The following is an 18,142-nucleotide window of genomic DNA, read 5'->3' as shown; positions in this document are numbered from 1 at the left end:
CTATCTTTTACGTAAGAGGACCACTAGAGAAAATTATTACGTAAACAGTGGGTTACATAAACCAATGCTATATTTACGAGATTATTCTCTTTTTGGAATTGACTTCACACTAGTGTCTGGTTCATTAAAGTATGTGAATTTGTTTTAATATGTAATACAGGAAGGTGATCGTGAGAGGGAATAAAATAAGCATTGCAATCCCAAATGTTCGCAATATTGCCACAGATGGTCCCTCAAACCTGTCACTCGCACATCTTGTAATGTACTTATAATGGTTCAAATATATCTTAAGAAGCTCACATCACATTGCCTTAAGTAATATGTTAAACTGAAACCGCCAAACGTACTTATTCATGTGTAAAGTACAAAACCATAGACAGGTTGTTAAAAATATATTTATATTTTAATACATTTTTGCAATGATTCAACAGTCCCCAGACTCTGAAACCACATCATCCCAGTTCACGTTGGAAATTCTCATAAAGCGGGATGCCAATCATGATCTGAAACAGTAGTATAAGGTCAGGCTAAAACATCTACTACTTATTCGACTACACATAAGCAAATACACACATAACAAACTCACATTTTCTAAAGCCATATTATAGCCTCCAGAGCTAAATGTACATAAATGCCATTTTGTCTTTAAAAGTCCTTGTGCTCACAATTTCACAACCAACAAGCCTGTTTTATTCAGTTACATGAATTGTGTTCATCCAACTAACTTTCTTTTAGTAGGAAAGTTCAACACTGAGATAAAGGCACTGGAATTGTGGCATGGTCAGAATAATGATTATTTAGAGAGAGCACACATGCACACACACAATCGCAAATAAAGGATCAGGACGAAACCTACAAAGCAGACAGACGTTTAAAATTCATGCACAGGAGACTCAAATCACATTTGGGGTAAAACAAGGATAGTTTACTTTATTTTCTTTAAACATTTTTTTTTGTTCAAACATCTATAGATCAATAATTCAGTGTCTCATTTGTTCACTCATCCTATAAGTCACCTAAATCTCTACACAGCTTGAGCTGAATAGTTGAACAAAAAGAAAATCAAAACCCTAATCCTGTAGAAATCAACAATCCTAATCAACACCTTTCCATAAGGCATGTGTCTAAATGATTACAACTTACAGAACAGTTATCATGTTTTGAAACAAGGTTAGTGCATTTAAATTCACAACACCACTAGCTGCTCATGGTTTAGCCATTACTGAATGTAAAATCGAATTTAAAAAGCAGGCCAAAGTAAAGCAATAACACTGAACTGCTACCAAAACAGCAATGCAGAGTACTTAGGCCATGTCTTAACTAAAGTAATACATACCCCAAATTATTACACACAAATTTGGGGAGAAGAAACTAACTAGAGAGAAATAAAAAGGTATGCTAGAGTTACAATAAATTAAAAAAAGCATAAAAAGCATACAAAAAAAATCAAACCCAAATCAGCCAAATGGATAAAAGAGGAGCACAAAGAAAAAAAGAATATATATTTAAAGAAAATGATTAAATAAAACAAATCTCCTATAAAACTATCCAGATCAAAGATGATCATGTGATGTGTAGGAGACAAATCTACTGTACAAGAACATTCAAATCACTAACTGGTGTGGACTAAAGACTGTGGACTGGTGTGTCCACCAAGAGAGACTACATTCATTTCAAGCCTTAACAGCAATCAAAAACACTAAGCATTAACTGAAACATTTGATGGAAAGGAAGGGCAAGGGAGTGAGAAACAGTTGATTGGAACTTTGCTCCTGAGATTGTCATTCTGCTTGATTAAATTTGGTCTGGATGGTTTTCAAATTCATTCATACAGAGGCTAAATTAGTTAATTACAAAGTTTGTAAAAGCATAGTAAAAACTGAACAGCTAAAAGTTAAAATGTCTAGTCATCACTAACGTCCACTTCACAGTTAATGGAAGCACAAAGTATCCAAATATATGATGCACATGAACATCCTCAAATCATATCCAAGAAGGTACAAAGTCATCAAACCCCAAAACAAGACTGAAATGTACAAGGGACTGTCATTAATCCTATGAATTTAAGGGCAGAATTGTCTACAATATCTTATCAAAACACTGACACTATCATGATTTCTACCTCTCTGCTTAACGTAACATTAAATTCTGCACAATTATTTCAACTTTTGAATAATTAGGACATATTTGCTCCTCTAAACTGTCAAACCACAGCAGCACCACAGACTCCTGGACACAAGAACATACGTATAATGAAAGCAAAGCTTCTTAAACCAAACCCTCCAATACATAATCTACCACCATGTGCTCAGGAAGACCGCAACGTCATAAAACACAAGTTCTGTATTACGTTGCTCTGGATAATAACAGCGTCCGCTAAATGTAATGTAAATGTAATGACAGTTTAATTTCATTATCAAAATAATTGCATTATAATGTTAGATTCCACAGTGATCTGAGCTCTCAATGGATGAGTGGGATTCTTAAAGGGATATGACAGCTCATTTGCACAGCATGCTATTAGAACTCAATGCAATCCCAGTATGAACCATCTAAATGCCTGGAAGACTGCCCCAAAACTGTTGTGCAGGTATGTTCATGGGGAGAAGTCATGCTTTATAGTACTTAACAAAATGTTAAGACATTGCAAGCCAGTTTAAAATAAGGAGCCAATTATGCTGCTTTATGAATCTCAATTAATGAATAATTAATGTTAATGTTTCTTAAAAATGCATATATACACACACACACACACTCACCAACCATACTGCAGAGCCCCCAAAAATGTACAGATATGTACAATATTACACCAGGAGGACAATGCCAGCCCAATTCTTAACAAGCTCAAAACCAATCCAGGCATCAGCCCTCTCAAGCAGTCACACCACACCCATACCCCTCTTCCTGTTCAGCTCATACCCAAACCAATCACCTACTGGGCAGAGGGTTTAAAAATGACGAGAACCTCATGTCAAAGTCACAGGTCTCACGTCATAAAAGACAAATCGGTTCATTTCTCCCATATTTGCATGACACAAGTAAACTTGTACCATAGTCAAAATATAATTTGTAAATGAGACCATGCCAATTATTACAAACATAACCCCCTCATGCTGCATTCTGACATTCTTACCACAGCAATTTCCAACTCCTAGCTGTCACATGCAGTCGGTTCACCAAAACCTGCAGCTTCCCATCACCTGCAGCTTCCCATCACAAACCTACCAGCTTGCTAAACCACCTTACAGATATGACGAGTTCCTTTTCATAAACACATTTCAGTTCACAAACTTAACCAATAACCATCTGTAAAATTCAGGGAAAGCTAGTATATTTCAATGCCAATTAATTAGGATGTTTACTCCCTACAGTTCCAATTCTTATTGTATTGCATGTCAAGTTTGTTTACACATGCGTGTAAACAGGTCTTAGTTTTTCTTCAAAACCGGTACTCTGGATATGCATGGCGTTAACATGTTTTATTACTACCTACCCCAAAACTCCATTTACAACCAACAATAGGCATAGTCAGATTTAGCCAGGGGGAAAATGGTTGCCCAAATCCTTCAAATGTGTCATATGGAAGCTGCTGTTCAACATCCCTTACGTGGTCCATCTATCCAGTTGAATTCATGTGCGACACCCCTGCACCTAATAGATTTATACTTGTGGACGTTCCCAGTCGTTGGCCTGAGTAGGGCACAACAAAAGGAGGACCTTATAGAACACTTAAGTTCTTCAATTCAATAATATTTATATGTTCATATATCTCTCTATACATACACACATACATTTATACATATATACGTATACAGATTTGTGATGATTTCTTCCTGTAAGTCCACTGATTGTTGTTGTTTTGTTATCTACTTTGGTGATCGAGGGGGAATATTCTGCTCCTTGCCACTCCGTCTGGCACCTCCCTGAGGGGAGATTCGTCGACCAATGGGATAGGATCTCTGATGATGATCGCGGATCTTTAGCCCCACCCCACCACGGGTGTCACGGTTGCCTCCACGGTATGAGCCCAGTGGGGCACGGGCGGCACGGCCTTCACCGTTTCTCTCATAGGGTTTCTCTGACCTGTCAGAATTGCTGCTGGGAGATGAGGCGGACTCTTCTACCTTGTTAACCCGCAACTCCCTCAGGGGTTGGCTGGTTGGAGAGGGGGTGGGTGGGGGAGGCGATAGGCTGGGTGTGGGTGGCGGGTCCTTGGCTGGCCGCTGGCACACTTCAGCATAGCTCAGCTTCCTTGGCTCCTGGAGGAGCAGACACGAGGATGGAAGAACAGAGGATCGGTAAAGAGCCGCAGACATGGGCACTGACAGATTCCACCCAATTAAACTTCCCCAAGACTTACCTGTGCAGGCGTGAGGACAGAGACAGTGGGGGTCGTGGTTGTGGGGCACACTGGCTGGCTGCGGGCGGGTTTGCTAGCAGGCACAGGCGGAGGTGAGGCTGGCAGAGAGGCGGCTGGTGCAGGGGGCGGGGCTGTCTCCTTAGGGGCTGGAGGTTCGGACGTTTCCACATCCTTTATCTGATGAGCAACACTACCCAGGCCAGAGAGGATAACGATTACTAGAATAGTTTGAGACTTTATTTCATGAATGCATGTGTCATGTGCTGCTGTGCAGTACCTTGGGACAGGGGGCTCCACAGTGGGTGGAGTAGCTTTGGGGGTTGTTGCAGTGGGACTTGGGGTGTTCACACTGTCCTGCTGGGCACTGCAGGGGGGCACCGGGCTCTCTTGTTTGACCTCAAACTGAAAATAAGAAGACTTGATTTGGGAAGCATTACAACAATGTCCAACTATTGACACCACACATGTCATGTAGGCACATTCAAATTAAATGAACTGCCACATTACCTTGTCGCTAGCCTTAAGACCTCGCACCACGTCAGACATGCGTGTCTCTAGCACAGTCTCTCCCTGCGTACTGACTACACACCCTGGCAACGGGGGGAAGTTGGAGGTTGCCAGGTCAAACTTGGGAGGCGGTAGCTTGACCTCAGCCAAGGGGAGGGACCTCTGCATATCAAAACAAGAGCTCTGTTACACAAAGTCCATCAACAGTGCTTCTTCTGGGATGAGAGCAGAAACCAAAGAGAATCTTTCTACTGACCGTGCTCCGCTCGTCTTCTCTCCGCCTCCGCACACCTCTGTAGCTTCCTCTCCTGAAAAATAATGTCATTGTTACAGACACAGTTGATGATGGATGATCTGCCGCAGTGCAGACCTGATGTGGAAAGGTTACAAAACCTCATTAGAGGTGGCATGATTTTAATGTCATATACTGTATGTTTGTGAAAGGAGGAAGGCGTTTGAATGACCACGTCTACTCATCGGGCCTTTCACTGGGCCAAGTTGAACTAATAGAATAAGAAAGGGTGAATCCCCATCAATCCCCTCTGTGCTATACAAGGTGGTGTGTGATGGTTAAGGACTCACCGGCCACGGCCAGCTATGCCCAGGTCTGCACTGGCATCTGAGGTCAGTGGCATGGTATCCCTGAGGGTGAGGGGAGAAGCAGGCTCTTGGGTGCTGTGCAGAGGGCCTCCGGCTGCAGTTCTGGGGGGCTGGGTGCTGGAGGGGCCAGACAGACCATCCACCAGTGGGACTGGGGTCACACAGGGAGGGGAGGGCACGTCACCAGGCCTGGGCTGGCTTTTCACGTGGTTCCTGACAACAGAGGGGACTGTCACAATGATGGCTTTTACAGATTTAAAAGATGAGGGTCCAGTTGGTTCATGGGTAAGGATCATGCAGACAAGGCACTCAAAGTGAACACTTAGATGGATGTTGTGGGGGCTTTTAATGCATGCTCCTGCTCAGTTTCTGAGTGGTTTTAGTTTGCTCCAATTTCAAGCTAAAAACGTTCCACACCCCAGATAGACACAATGCCATAATCTGAAAGTGCTATCACAGCTTAGCTGGAAAAGCTTTGCTTTCACATCCATGAGAAAAGGAACCCCACACTGTAGCACTCCCTGAAGGACCCCTTAATTTAGATCAGCCATGCCCAATTAGCGGCCTTGGGGCCAGATACGGCCCGCAAGAGCCAAATGTTTGGCCCAAACCGACAGCCTTAACTCTATTCATGCTGCCAGTTTTAATGCAAACTATCCAGAAAAATCTGACCAACGCAAACAAAAAATTGCAAGCATGTGAACATCATACAAGCACTTGGTTTTAACTATGTGTAATACAACATCGGCACAAGACAGCACAACAGCTGCCTCGTTACACGTTTCTTGTAAGCTTGCAAGAGCTAAGAAGCCATTCGCCGATGCCGACTTAATTAAACAATGTGCAATCGACATGGCAGTTTAAGTTTTAAACCAAGAGAAAATAAAAAAACTAGTTGTTGAGCTGTTCCGCTGCAAGTTCCGCTGTCAGCTAACATGGCAACCAGAAGAGTCAACGTTTTAGGGGAGGAGTGTTTTTCTAGTCTACTCACCGATTTGAGGAAAACAGAAGCATTCTCACTAGCAATAGACTTGTCCTGTGACCAAACCGACATGGAACAGCTGTCTGTTGTTTGCTGGAATTTTTGTTTGCCGACTGTTTCCACAGAATATGCTCCAGGGGCATTTCTTAATTTAATAGTCGGTTTTGGACAAATTTTGTTTCCAGAGTAAATTGTTCTTTGTGTGACTCCTAACACCACTACTAATAATTATAAAATCATAATAGAAGTAACATCCGCGCATAAAACTGTCAAAAAAACTAACATGTTGGCCCTTGGCTTGGCATGCATGACCACATTTGGCCCTTTTGGAAATCTAATTGGGGAACCCTGATGTAGATGATACCGTGATGCAGTGAGACACATACTAATGGCAAATACATGTGATCATGTATACCTGTAGGCATTGATTACATTTTTCCTGGAATAGAGGGGGGCACTGTGGAATGGGGAAGGTAAGATGCAACTAATTATTAACAGCCAATATAATACAAGTACATTTGTCACGGGTAGGAAGTGAACTGTTCACTGGATCCCATCTAGTGTGCTTCTGAGCTGGAGCACCACACCCTGATGGAGACCTACCGGGTCCTGTTGAAGGGCCGGCCCAGGCCCAGGGGACTGGAGCCTAGCTTGTAGTTTCCAGAGGTGCTGAAGCCGTTAAAGCCACTGTTGGGGAATGGGGCCTGGATCGGGGGGAGGGGGATAAAACAGCTTAATTAGCTAGAATTCTCACGGTGCCAAAAAGGTCATCAATTACCAACAGCTATTTTCAACACAGCATGACTTATTAGGCGTGGCTGAGGACAAGCTGATTCAGACAGACAGAAGAGGACTACATTTCCTTATGTCATCAAGACTGTGACCCTGGCATGCAGCGTTATGGGTATGACTTACAGCTGAGCCATGCTGCATCACCTGTAGGGTGAAACAGGATGCAAGAGCACCCATGGCTCAGACCCCCACTGTAGACCCTCAGATCTCATAATCTTACTGGTCACTGGGCAGGCCCCTGATACTAACCACGTAGGAGGAGAGAGGAAGAGGGGAGACGGGGAAGAGAGGAGTTGGAGGGGGGAGGGAGTAGATTAGACCCATGTGGTTAGCTCAGTGCCTGAAATCCCTCAATGCGTTCAGTTGTCATCATTGGGTCAGTTGGGGGGGGGGTCAAAGGTCTTTGTGTAAAGAACAAGCCTCTAAAGCAGAGGTCGCCAACCTGTCGATCGCGATCGACGTGTCGATTTCGGAGACTTTCCCTGTCGATCTCCAAAATAATTTCAGAAATACTGATCTCCGACTAATTCATGAACGCGGAGGATTCTTAAACTGAACGCGCGTTCTCTTGTACCTGGATTTGCATATTGGCCTGTGCGTGTTGCAAGCAAAGCAATTCACCGACAGAATAAATGGGCGTTTTTTCCCGAAGACGACCTTTGAGAGACCTGCTATCCCAGGATACCTGTGGGCGTGGTTGCCGTTGGTTTGTTTATTTACCCGGCCGTGTTGTCCACATAGTGTTAGCAAGCATGGCAGAGGCACCACGAAAGAGGGCGAAAAACTACAGTTTCCATCATGAATGGGAGGAGGAATTCATCTTTACCTTGGTAAAAGACAAGAGTGTGTGTATGTTGTGCCACCAGCCACAGGCACTGTCTAAGCGAGGGAATTTGGAGCGGCACCACAACACTAACCATCCGAAATTCAAAGACTGCTATCCACCAAAGACACAATCCGCGCCAAAAAAGTTCAGGAGCTGAAAGTGGAGTTGAAGGCTCAACAGTCGCTTTTCTCACAACCTACGTCTCAAAGTAAGGCTGCAACTGAGGCGTCATTTCGTATTAGCCACATTTTGGCTAAACACAAGAGACCTTTTACAGATGGGGATTTGTTTAAGGAACTATTGACCGTCACCGCAGAGACTGTTTGCAGCACCTTCAAAAACAAAGAGGACATAAAAGCTGCATTCCGTGCTGTGCCTCTTGGTCCTACAACAGTGACACGAAGGATCGAGTTACTGTCGGATAACGTTGGTCAACAGGTGTTGGAGGACTTGTCACTCTGTGAATATTTTTCACTGCAGTTTGATGAATCGCTGGATGTAATGGACACGGCTCAGCTTGTTGTATTTGTCAGAATGGCTTTCCAGGACTTTACAACAAAGGAGGACTTCCTCACTCTTCTCCAATTAAAAGAGAGAACGAGAGGTGAGGATATTTACAACGTTTTTAAAAGCTATGTCCGTGAAAAGAACATCCCCATTCAGAAACTGGTGGCAATCACTACCGATGGGGCACCGGCAATGTGCGGTGTGCACGCTGGTTTTATAGCACTGTGCCGTAATGATCCGGATTTCCCCGACTTCATGAAGTATCACTGTGTGATTCATCAGCAAGCCTTGGCTGGGAAAGTTGTGGACTTTTCTCATGTCATGTCACTGGTGGTCAAAGTGGTAAACTCGATTTGAGCAAAAGCGCTTCAGCATCGCTTATTCAAGGCGTTATTGGATGAGCTCGATTCGGCGTATGGAGACCTGCTTCTGCATGCTGATGTCAGGTGGTTGAGTCGCGGAAAAGTGCTGCAGCGATTTGTTGACTTGCTGCCTGAGATTAAGACGTTTCTGTCGAAAAGGAACGAGGAGCACGAGGAACTTTCAACGGATGCATTGCTACTGGACCTGGGGTTTCTGACGGACCTAACCGGAAAACTGAACTCGCTCAACCACGAACTCCAGGGAAAAGACCGGCACCTCCTCCACATGATCAGCGCAGTGACTGCGTTCAAGGCCAAACTCTGTGTCTGGACCACGAATCTGAGGAAAGGGACGCTGACACACTTTACAAACCTGGAAAAAATGTCACAGTCCATCAAAGACTCTTCTGACTTTCACCCTGAGCAGTACTGTGTGCACCTGGACAAACTGGCAGCGGAGTTCAGTCGACGTTTTGGTGAGTTAGAAATCATGAAGGATATTGCTGCATTTCTTTCAAACCCATTCCTGCCTATTAATACAGAGGAGGTTGCAGACCAATTCGAGAAAGCATTTGCTTTGCCAAGTGGAGTGGACATGGAGATGCTTGATTTGCAAAATGACATTGAGCTGAAAGCCAGGTCAAGGGACAGTGACATTTGGGGACTTGTCAGCCGAGAGAAGTTTCCTCTCCTCAGTGCATGTGCACTAAAAGTGAGTGCCTACTTTGGATCGACCTACCTCTGTGAAATGGCATTTTCACAGATGAAAATCACCAAATCCAAGTACAGGAGCCGGCTTACTGACAGACACCTCACAGACTGCCTCAGACTGGCTGTCTCTGCTTATGAGCCAAACTACAAGGCACTCACAGACAGTGTTCAGTCACAGCCATCACACTGACTTGTCACATGAGAAATTTGTCAGTGTTGTGTTGTAACTTCAGTTTATAAATAAAACCGTTCATATCCAGCCTGCTCATTGCAAAAGTGTTTTTTCTTGTTCATATTGTTCACAAAGTGTTTGATTTCATTCAATTACAATAAGGCCAAATATAAAGTTAAGTTGTAAGTTCAGTCTGGAGTCTGTTCTGTCTCTCAACGCCTCAATAGGTAGATCTTCGGGTCACCAAGGCAAAGGTCGGTGATCTTTGGCCTAAAAAGGTTGGTGACCACTGCTCTAAAGAAACATGCAGAGACGTCTACTTACCAGTGGTGTCTCAAAGTAAGGAGTGGGTGAGGGGTTCCATGTGGGGGGCACCAGAGGGTAGAGCGGGTACTGCTGGGGGGGGTTGTACATCTGCTGCATGTAGACGGGGGGGCTGTACTGGTTCTGGTTCTGGGAGTGCTGGCTGTACACGCTGGAGTCCACGCTGCGGTAGCCATTCTTAGCGTAGAATGTACTGATGGCCTTGATTCGTGCCTTGAGAAGAGGAAGGACATTGTGTGTGTGTGTGTGTACATACAGAGAGGAAGAAGAATAGAGCATTAGTGCACACATTAGAACATTAACAAACAGAAAACAGTTCCAATCCAGTTCCCTGTCCCATTTTGTGGAAGCTGCACTTCTAGTTCCCCTCAGATCTCATAATCTCACGGTCACTAGGCCAGAGAACACTGTGCTGATGGAGAGGAGAGGAGAAAGATGATGATGAGTGAGAGTAATAGAGAGGGAAGTTAGACAGGAATAAAGATGGAGATTTAAAGAGAAGAGCCCCTCCACAGCCACGGTGAACCTGGGTCCTTCCAAGCGCGATACTGATCATCACAGGGGGGATGGCAGAGCTTGCTGAAACTTGAGCAATGGATAAAAGGCTTTGCTAATCAATTGTAAGATCATATCTGGGCATGTGTGTATAATATTTCCATGTTAAATGGAATCATTGAGTCATCATTGGCAACATAAAGGTTTTTAAAGTGATGGTTGACTGAATGTGAAGCGTGCCATATCAAGGAAGCCAAGTGAGGTCAAGGCCTTTGGCACCTTATTGGCTAGATCCTTATCACACCATTAGACATGAAAAAAAAGGAAGGGTCACCTTTCAGGGTAGCCAACAGATATCCCATCAACAACTGCAACTCCCTGACCTCATACAAGCTGCCTACTGCATGCATTAGACTCCCCGAACCCTGTCTGGATGAGTATGTACAATACTCACCATAATGGGTTTTCCCTGAAATGTTTTGACTTCCTCTCTTAGGTATCTGTGGGCCTGGTGGAGGAAGATGAATAAGTCAGTGAACTGGTTATATAAAGTTAGATCAGAAATTCCCTTCATACACGTTCTTCATACACTTTTTGCCAGAGGAGGCAAATTTGATATTAGAAGTGTTGTACATATTTATTTTGCCTCTGATTCAGAAAAGAGTTGGGTTTTGCAGCATATTGCATTCCTGTTAGGGTAAGTGATGGGTGGAGTGTGTAGTTATACTACATACACACACACAGTACTATATCATGTAGATGCTAAAATACTAATATCGACAGCTGCAAATAATAAAACCATACCTGTTGTGCATCTGTGTCCGACTGGAATGTTATGTACCAGTTGTTGTTGTGTGCAAATTCAACACTAATCACTTTTGGACAGTTCTCATTCTGGAACAGGGCCTCCACTTCCTGGAGAGACAGAAACACAATCAGGAGGTAGCTCATAAAGCTACACATTACATTTACATTTAGTCATTTAGCAGACGCTCTTATCCAGAGCGACTTACAGTAAGTACATTCCCCCCGAGGCAAGTAGGGTGAAGTACCTTGCCCAAGGACACAACGTAATTTGCCACGGCCGGGAATCGATCTAGCAACCTTCAGATTACTAGTCCGATTCCCTAACCGCTTAGCCAGCTGACTCCCACACACACACTCACGCTGAGGGTAGTACGCAAACAACCACAAAAGAACAAAGCTCCATCTAATCCCCTTCAACTTTTGACCAGGCCATGTACCCTTCCTTACCTCCACAGGCGTGGTCTCGGGGACCTCCCTCAGGATGATGATGCAGCGCTTGTGGTTGGGTCGTACCCTCTCCCCCGTCTCATCTACTTGCACCATTGGAGAGGCTGGAACCAAGAGCAAGAGATGTTGACACCATCTCCACGCACATCAAAGTGCACAAATGGATTAGAGGGAAAGATCTAGGCTAGGTTCCAGTTCCTAGGAGGCCGGGGTTTACCTCTCAGCACTTTGAGGATGAGGTCCATGTCAGTAGTGAGAACCTTGATGTCCTCCATGCTGGCGATCGTCCAGATGGGGACAAATTGATCGCTGTCCATCTGGGACATCAGGTACAGGTCCTTACACAGATTCTCTCTGCACACAAACACACAAATTGACAGACACAATAATGAGCCTGAACGGAACACCCAGAAACTTCTAAATCAACATCAGCTGCGGGTTTTGTTTGGTCCCTCACCTGGAGAAGCAGAACTCCAGCTGTTTCTTCAGGGACTCACACAGGCTCTCTTCAGAGAGCGGCTGCTGCTGCTGCTGTTCCAGAACCTCTCCCTCCACTACTAAACAGGCCAGAAACAAACATTATTATCCTCTGTGCTTCAAATCAGTCAATTTACAAAGTATCAAACTAATTATTAAAATAGGAGTTCCAAAAGCATCATAAATTAAACAACGTTAATACAGCAAAATTAACACTCCTTAGTGCAAAATGTCTAGTGCTCTCTGTACCATCTGGTGTTGATCACTGCTTCCTCACCTGTTGGGTCAGTCAGGGGCTCATAAAGGGGAAAGGCCAGCTCAGAGTGGTCCAGGCCATTCATCACTCCCCCAGGGGTCACAGCAGCACTGCTGTCTGACAGATCACAATACTCTATGCTATACTCCTTCCCCACAGCAGGGGGAGTCTCTGAGTAGTCAGAAAGACAAGAGGCATGAACAAGATAAGACTGGGAAACCAGAGGGAGTCAGCGTCAAGGTTGGACCTGCCTGATAATGTAATCCTGATTTGGTTTCAGTGCCTCAGAAAACAGGGTTAAAAACGATTTCAGGCCCTGATTCCATAGGCATAATCTGTAAAAGCCCCCATCCCGTCTCCCAAGACGGCACATGAAAAAACTGTGATTAGACTGAAAGTCAAAAGGGCAGCACAAGGTCTCAGTAGACATGTGGAGAAGATTTGTGTCGGTCACTGGTAGCTGTAACTACAAGCACACCGTGTGCATGGTTCTCACCCTCAGTCATTTCAGCAGAAGAAGGGGAGGTGTGCTGCCAGTGGGAACCTTCGGTCCCTTCCTCTGGAACCTGGTCCTGGGGGCCAGAGACCTCTTGCCACACTTTGGCGTTGGGGTTCAAGCCAGCTCCTTTTGTGGTGACCTGCACAATTGACATACAGACCCAATTAAGCCTAAACAAATTTGTACAGAAGATAGAACATATGAAGATATTCGTAAATCTAAACACAGTTTTCAACTTTGGGCAGTGTTTTCATTCATGTCAACATTGCACTAGAAGGGTCATACTAAAAGTGTGTGTGGTGTGTGTGTGGGGGGGGGGGGGGGGTACAAGGCCAGAAGAGTGGAAGTTCTCATTCTGATGAGTGGCCATTCACTAAGCTTCAAATTACATATTTGTCCTTGAAGAACAAAGTCAGATCCACACAAAGCAAAAGGCCTAAATATTTGCACATTACTACTGTAGTCGTTTGAGGGCACCTTGAAATCCGCAGACTTGTATGCATAACTAATATATCGCCTGCTTTTTACAAGCAGCATGTATTTTTCCCCAAGCATCTGTGGTAATAGTGCATCTGCGTGGGTCGCTTCTCCATGTACCAACTTGATGTTTAAAATAGTCGAGCCTTTCTAAGAGCTTATCTGATTAGGTGGTTAGTATCAGTCACTCAAACCGAGGGCAATACAGCGCTCCGAAGCAAATGTAATACGTAACTAATCTAAAAATGTGTCAATTAACGCCCTATACAAACGAAATAAGTTATACCCTAGTTATTCACTTCTGTATTATTGAGCTATAACGTTGGTGGTGGGTTAGCGACAATTGTTACGCTACACGATTGAGTCATACTAGCCTTACTACTGACCTTTGGATGGCAGTAAGACATACGGTAGCCATCATCCAACTACACTAAAATAGTTGACTAAGACTAGCTTTGCATACAAACGAATGGCCAACAGTGAATGTAAACTGTGACCCATATAAGAGTATTAATAATACCAGTATTTCCAACATTAGCGGGCGCAATATGATTAAACCAAACTTTTCAGAAGCATGGCTTGCAGCAATGACGACATAGCCTACCTCGACAAATAACAGCATTTTATCTTCCTTGCAAGGTCGAGTCTACTCGCTGGCCACACTTAATAAATGTAGCCAGCCAATCCAAAATTGTATCAAAAATTGCGTTTTTAGTTAAATATATATTTCAACTAAACAAATGGTTCGAAAGAAACCACATGCAACGCTGAAAGAGCCCTCCTCGGCCGGAATAATTCATTGGTTATCGTGGTCCATTAGACCGCGCCTCTCAGACAGTCACATGTACCGACACACATATGTGGCTCGCCTATTTTTTCATTCACACATTTTGCCCTTGTGATCATACGTCAAATGCTCCCGACTCCGCATTGGTTAGAGCCATGTGTCAATCAAAACTTTTTTTTTTTTTACAGACACGAAAGAGGAGCACATGGCATTATGGTGTATCGAGAGAGATAAAGAAATTCAGAATAAATATGTACGTTTGTTCACATTAATACAAATCGGTGCCTGTTTTAATACTACTCGAACTTTTATAAATACATCTGAAAAAAAAAAAAATATTGCTACCCAACTTCATAAATAGAACCAGTTATGTCACAGCGGGTTCTCCAAACACTGGGGGGTTGGGCAAGTTCTTTGGCACCATCTCGCAAGCTAAAAGCTAGCTAGATTAAGGTAGTACTACATTGAGGAAGATTGAGGAAGTTGGGCACATTAAGTCATTTTCTAAGTAAATACAATGGTTATCTCGATAGAACGCAAAACTGAAATACGAAGTGTTAAACTTAACAAGCTAACCTTAACTTAGCTATTACTGCCTAGGTTAGTGTGAGCTCAGTCATTCATTTTGTTCAACAATGACCACCCCATTAACTGTTCTACTTGTGTATGAGGGATCAATGCAAGACAAAGGATTTGCCTATCAATGAGTGAGCAATGTGTGTTGGCAACTGGCGACTGCTAGTCCTGTGGCTAACTATCAGTTCAGAAACATACATTCATTAGCCAGCAGCCACCTGTCGTTCTCAAACTCAGTTTAGCAAGATATCTAGACACACAATCCCGGCGCAGCCTCATTTGGAAATTTAACAGCATTGCATAGCAGTACAGTACAACTCAACGTTGCAATACTTTGGTCAACATTTACCTGACTTGACGTCTAGATCTCTAAAGATGCCATGTCCTTTGGGTGATAAGGTTGCTTGACGGCACCAGGCCTCAACTCACCATGCCGCCTTGATCCACGCTGTTTTCTGATAGTTTCTCTTCTTGTCCACAAGCACGGCGATCCAATCCTAGGATGACCACCTCCTTCTGAAGCTCCAGACCCTGCTCAAATTCAGAACTCATCAGCCGCTCCTGACTCCACTACCCGCAGTATCCCCCGTCCCCCGTCTCTTTCGCCACTCTCCTTCCTCAACCAGCACCAGCGTGACTATGAGCAACAAGCTAGCTAGCTGAGTGGCGAAGTAGCGTAGCACTAGCTAGCAACTTGCAATTGTTTCTAATTCGTTCCCAACGCCGTACAGTAAATTAGATTAATAACTATCTACAAAATTACATTTGAAATCAATTAAGAAAATTCAATATAGATTCGTATATTACAGAAGTGCTCTGATTCCCAACCATGCAACGAAAGACCTTTCAAAACGACGCTGACATCAAGTTCGCCCTCAGCCACCGTCCCGAAAGACTGTGCGACCGGTTACCGCCTCCATCGCTCTTTCCCTGGCAACAGTGCAACACTCACGCTGCATTGCATAGCAACCGGTGGGCCCGCATAGCGACAGCACGAGCTGAGAACTGCAGCTGCAGCAAGCGCTCCAGCATGCGATGACATATACCTTGCACGTTGGAAATTGAGTCATCATGTGCATAAACTTATGTGACCCGGGCATCACATACAAGCGAAATTGCATTATGTTCTTCCTGGGCAGCTTATTGATCAGTTATGAACTTTATTCACCAATTATTCAAAGCAGCGTTATAGTTCTACTTTTCTTTCTGATATTTATACATAGGCTCCCAAAAAGAGCCTATGTATAAAAATGTGTTCTTAGGATACCAACTGTGGGATGGGGTGCATTTGTTGATTTTAGGAAATTCAATGTCCAGAAAACTTGCTGTTATTAATTTATATGTTAAGTATATTCGATTTAACATAACAGTTTAACTACAATCTTTAATAACCAATTTTTTAGGAACTGCACAGTAAAACAAGCATTACATTGTTGGGACACAATCCCCAAACTCAACATCCAAATAGCATGAACAGACCACCATCGTAACACTATACAGATCTTATGTGTGTTTCAGTACAAAGAAAAAGTAAAGTCTGATCCTCAGTTACAGACATTATGATTTAATTTTGCACAATAATGCTGTAGTAGAGCATGGAAATTAAAAAACAAATTCCTGTGGAGAGAAAGCAGACCCCAGCTCTCTCAGATATTAAGCCTTGGTGGTTCCCGACTGTGCTGCCTGTTGACTTTGAAGCTGCTGGATTTTGATGTTCATCACCTCAATCACAGCTATCAAAAATAGAAAAGACGACAGCATGCATCAATATTGTCCCATTTTAATTAGAGTTGTTGCATTTTTGTATGAACATAAAACTTTGACATTTACCTTGTTTCATTGAATGCTTTTCCTGTAGGGCTGGCTGAATCTTCTCTATCTGCTTGGTGAGGAAGTCGATTTTGCGCTTGAAAAACTCCTTTGTGTCCCCAACATTCTACCCAAATAGTTCAGAAGAGAAAGTTACACCAGTAGAAATTAACTGTTGCAATCCAAGTTATTATATCATAGTTATATATATATATAGATCATAGTTATTTTCTTCTAACCTTTTCCACATAGTATCCGGTTCCCACATCCACTAAAACATGCTCAACATCATTTAGAGTTCCTGGAACATACATCTAATTGCAGATGTTAAGGGAAATAACAAACGAAAACAAACACTCATGGGTCTTCAGTAATCACAGGTTCAAAGAAACTGTCCCATTAAATTCGACTTACTTTGCTTTACGATGGCTTCGTACGTGGCTACATTCACTGCCACACAACCTTTTACATAACATCTAAAGACTGTAGAAACCCCTACTTGGTTTACACAACACACAAGGATACAGAGCTGGTGAGAGGTACTAGTAATTCCTTTCCTTAAAAGAAAAGAGAGAAGTTGTTAGAACAATGATCCATCAATCTGGAAACAATATCATGAAATAAAAGACTTTGGTGTAAAGCTAGTCTTTATTTCTCACCAGCATTGTTTTTGTTGAGAACACTCAGGCTGTCCTTAGCTTCTACATATTTTGTCTGGACAACTTTGAGCTGACCGATTGAGGAGGTCAGAAACTCGGTTTCCTGCAAAGCATTGGAAAATCAAAACGAAAGAGGCACTTATATTGGTTGGTTTATGGAGACCATCAGATAACCTATATGGTGACTGAGGAGAGTGAAACTCCAGTACAATAAATATGAAAATATAAGTAGGCTACTTAACATTTTGAATGTCCACAATTACACGTCAATAGTTGTCCAGCTAGTTGTTCTATCTAGCTAGGAAATAGTAAGGACTAACTGAAAATGAACTGGCAGCTATCAATAATTTACTCTACTATAAGGTAGCATAGATAGCTAGCCATTTAGCCCACAGGCTAGCTAACATTCCGCTGTTGTGTGGGACTTTTAAGTGACATTTGTCCCGTATAATCAATAATTATAGAAAGATCACACCCACATATATTAACAATGTTCCACTAGATTACCTGCTCTAGTTGGGTTTTGAGTCCCTCTAGCTGAGGAAGAGAAAGCTCTGTCAGATTCACAGCCATGTTGAAAGTGTGGGACAAGTGACCCACGGAAGTATTTTGTGACAGAGAAAACGCCTTTCTCTATAAAAAGGAGTATGTTACGCCGCACTGCCCCCTAGCAGTGCGGAGCAAAAGGAAAGCGTTTTTGTTGAGCACGG

General features: G+C 43.3%; 2 protein-coding genes across 6 annotated transcripts; both read right to left on the bottom strand.

Moving 5' to 3' along the window:
- Nucleotides 1–381: 381 nt before the first annotated feature.
- larp4ab (La ribonucleoprotein 4Ab) lies at nt 382–15,889 on the bottom strand. Of its 5 annotated transcripts, none has more exons than XM_047025058.1 (17): nt 15,772–15,889; nt 15,394–15,495; nt 13,122–13,263; nt 12,647–12,796; nt 12,350–12,449; nt 12,110–12,246; nt 11,893–11,996; nt 11,443–11,553; nt 11,093–11,146; nt 10,144–10,356; nt 7,053–7,153; nt 5,450–5,680; nt 5,124–5,175; nt 4,868–5,029; nt 4,638–4,762; nt 4,361–4,550; nt 382–4,259 (listed from the first exon to the last, which is right to left on the bottom strand). In XM_047025058.1, exons 1-17 carry the CDS (start codon nt 15,793–15,795, stop codon nt 3,867–3,869), a joined length of 2,391 nt encoding a protein of 796 aa, XP_046881014.1. In that variant the 5' UTR covers nt 15,796–15,889; the 3' UTR covers nt 382–3,866. The 5 variants fall into 5 exon arrangements, with proteins under 5 accessions (XP_046881014.1, XP_046881016.1, XP_046881017.1 ...); XM_047025060.1 differs by having other exon boundaries at nt 12,350–12,446; XM_047025061.1 differs by having other exon boundaries at nt 15,793–15,888.
- Nucleotides 15,890–16,334: 445 nt separating this feature from the next.
- pfdn5 (prefoldin 5) lies at nt 16,335–18,039 on the bottom strand. Its single transcript, XM_047025349.1, has 6 exons — nt 17,940–18,039; nt 17,433–17,535; nt 17,299–17,330; nt 17,013–17,087; nt 16,795–16,900; nt 16,335–16,697 (listed from the first exon to the last, which is right to left on the bottom strand). The coding sequence occupies exons 1-6, from the start codon at nt 18,003–18,005 to the stop codon at nt 16,618–16,620; spliced, it is 462 nt and encodes a 153-aa protein (XP_046881305.1). The 5' UTR covers nt 18,006–18,039; the 3' UTR covers nt 16,335–16,617.
- Nucleotides 18,040–18,142: the final 103 nt, after the last annotated feature.

Source organism: Hypomesus transpacificus, chromosome 9, assembly GCF_021917145.1.
Source record: "Hypomesus transpacificus isolate Combined female chromosome 9, fHypTra1, whole genome shotgun sequence".
NCBI lineage: Eukaryota > Metazoa > Chordata > Actinopteri > Osmeriformes > Osmeridae > Hypomesus > Hypomesus transpacificus.
The sequence above is the reverse complement of the archived record's forward strand: the minus strand, read 5'-3'. Positions and strand labels throughout refer to the sequence as shown.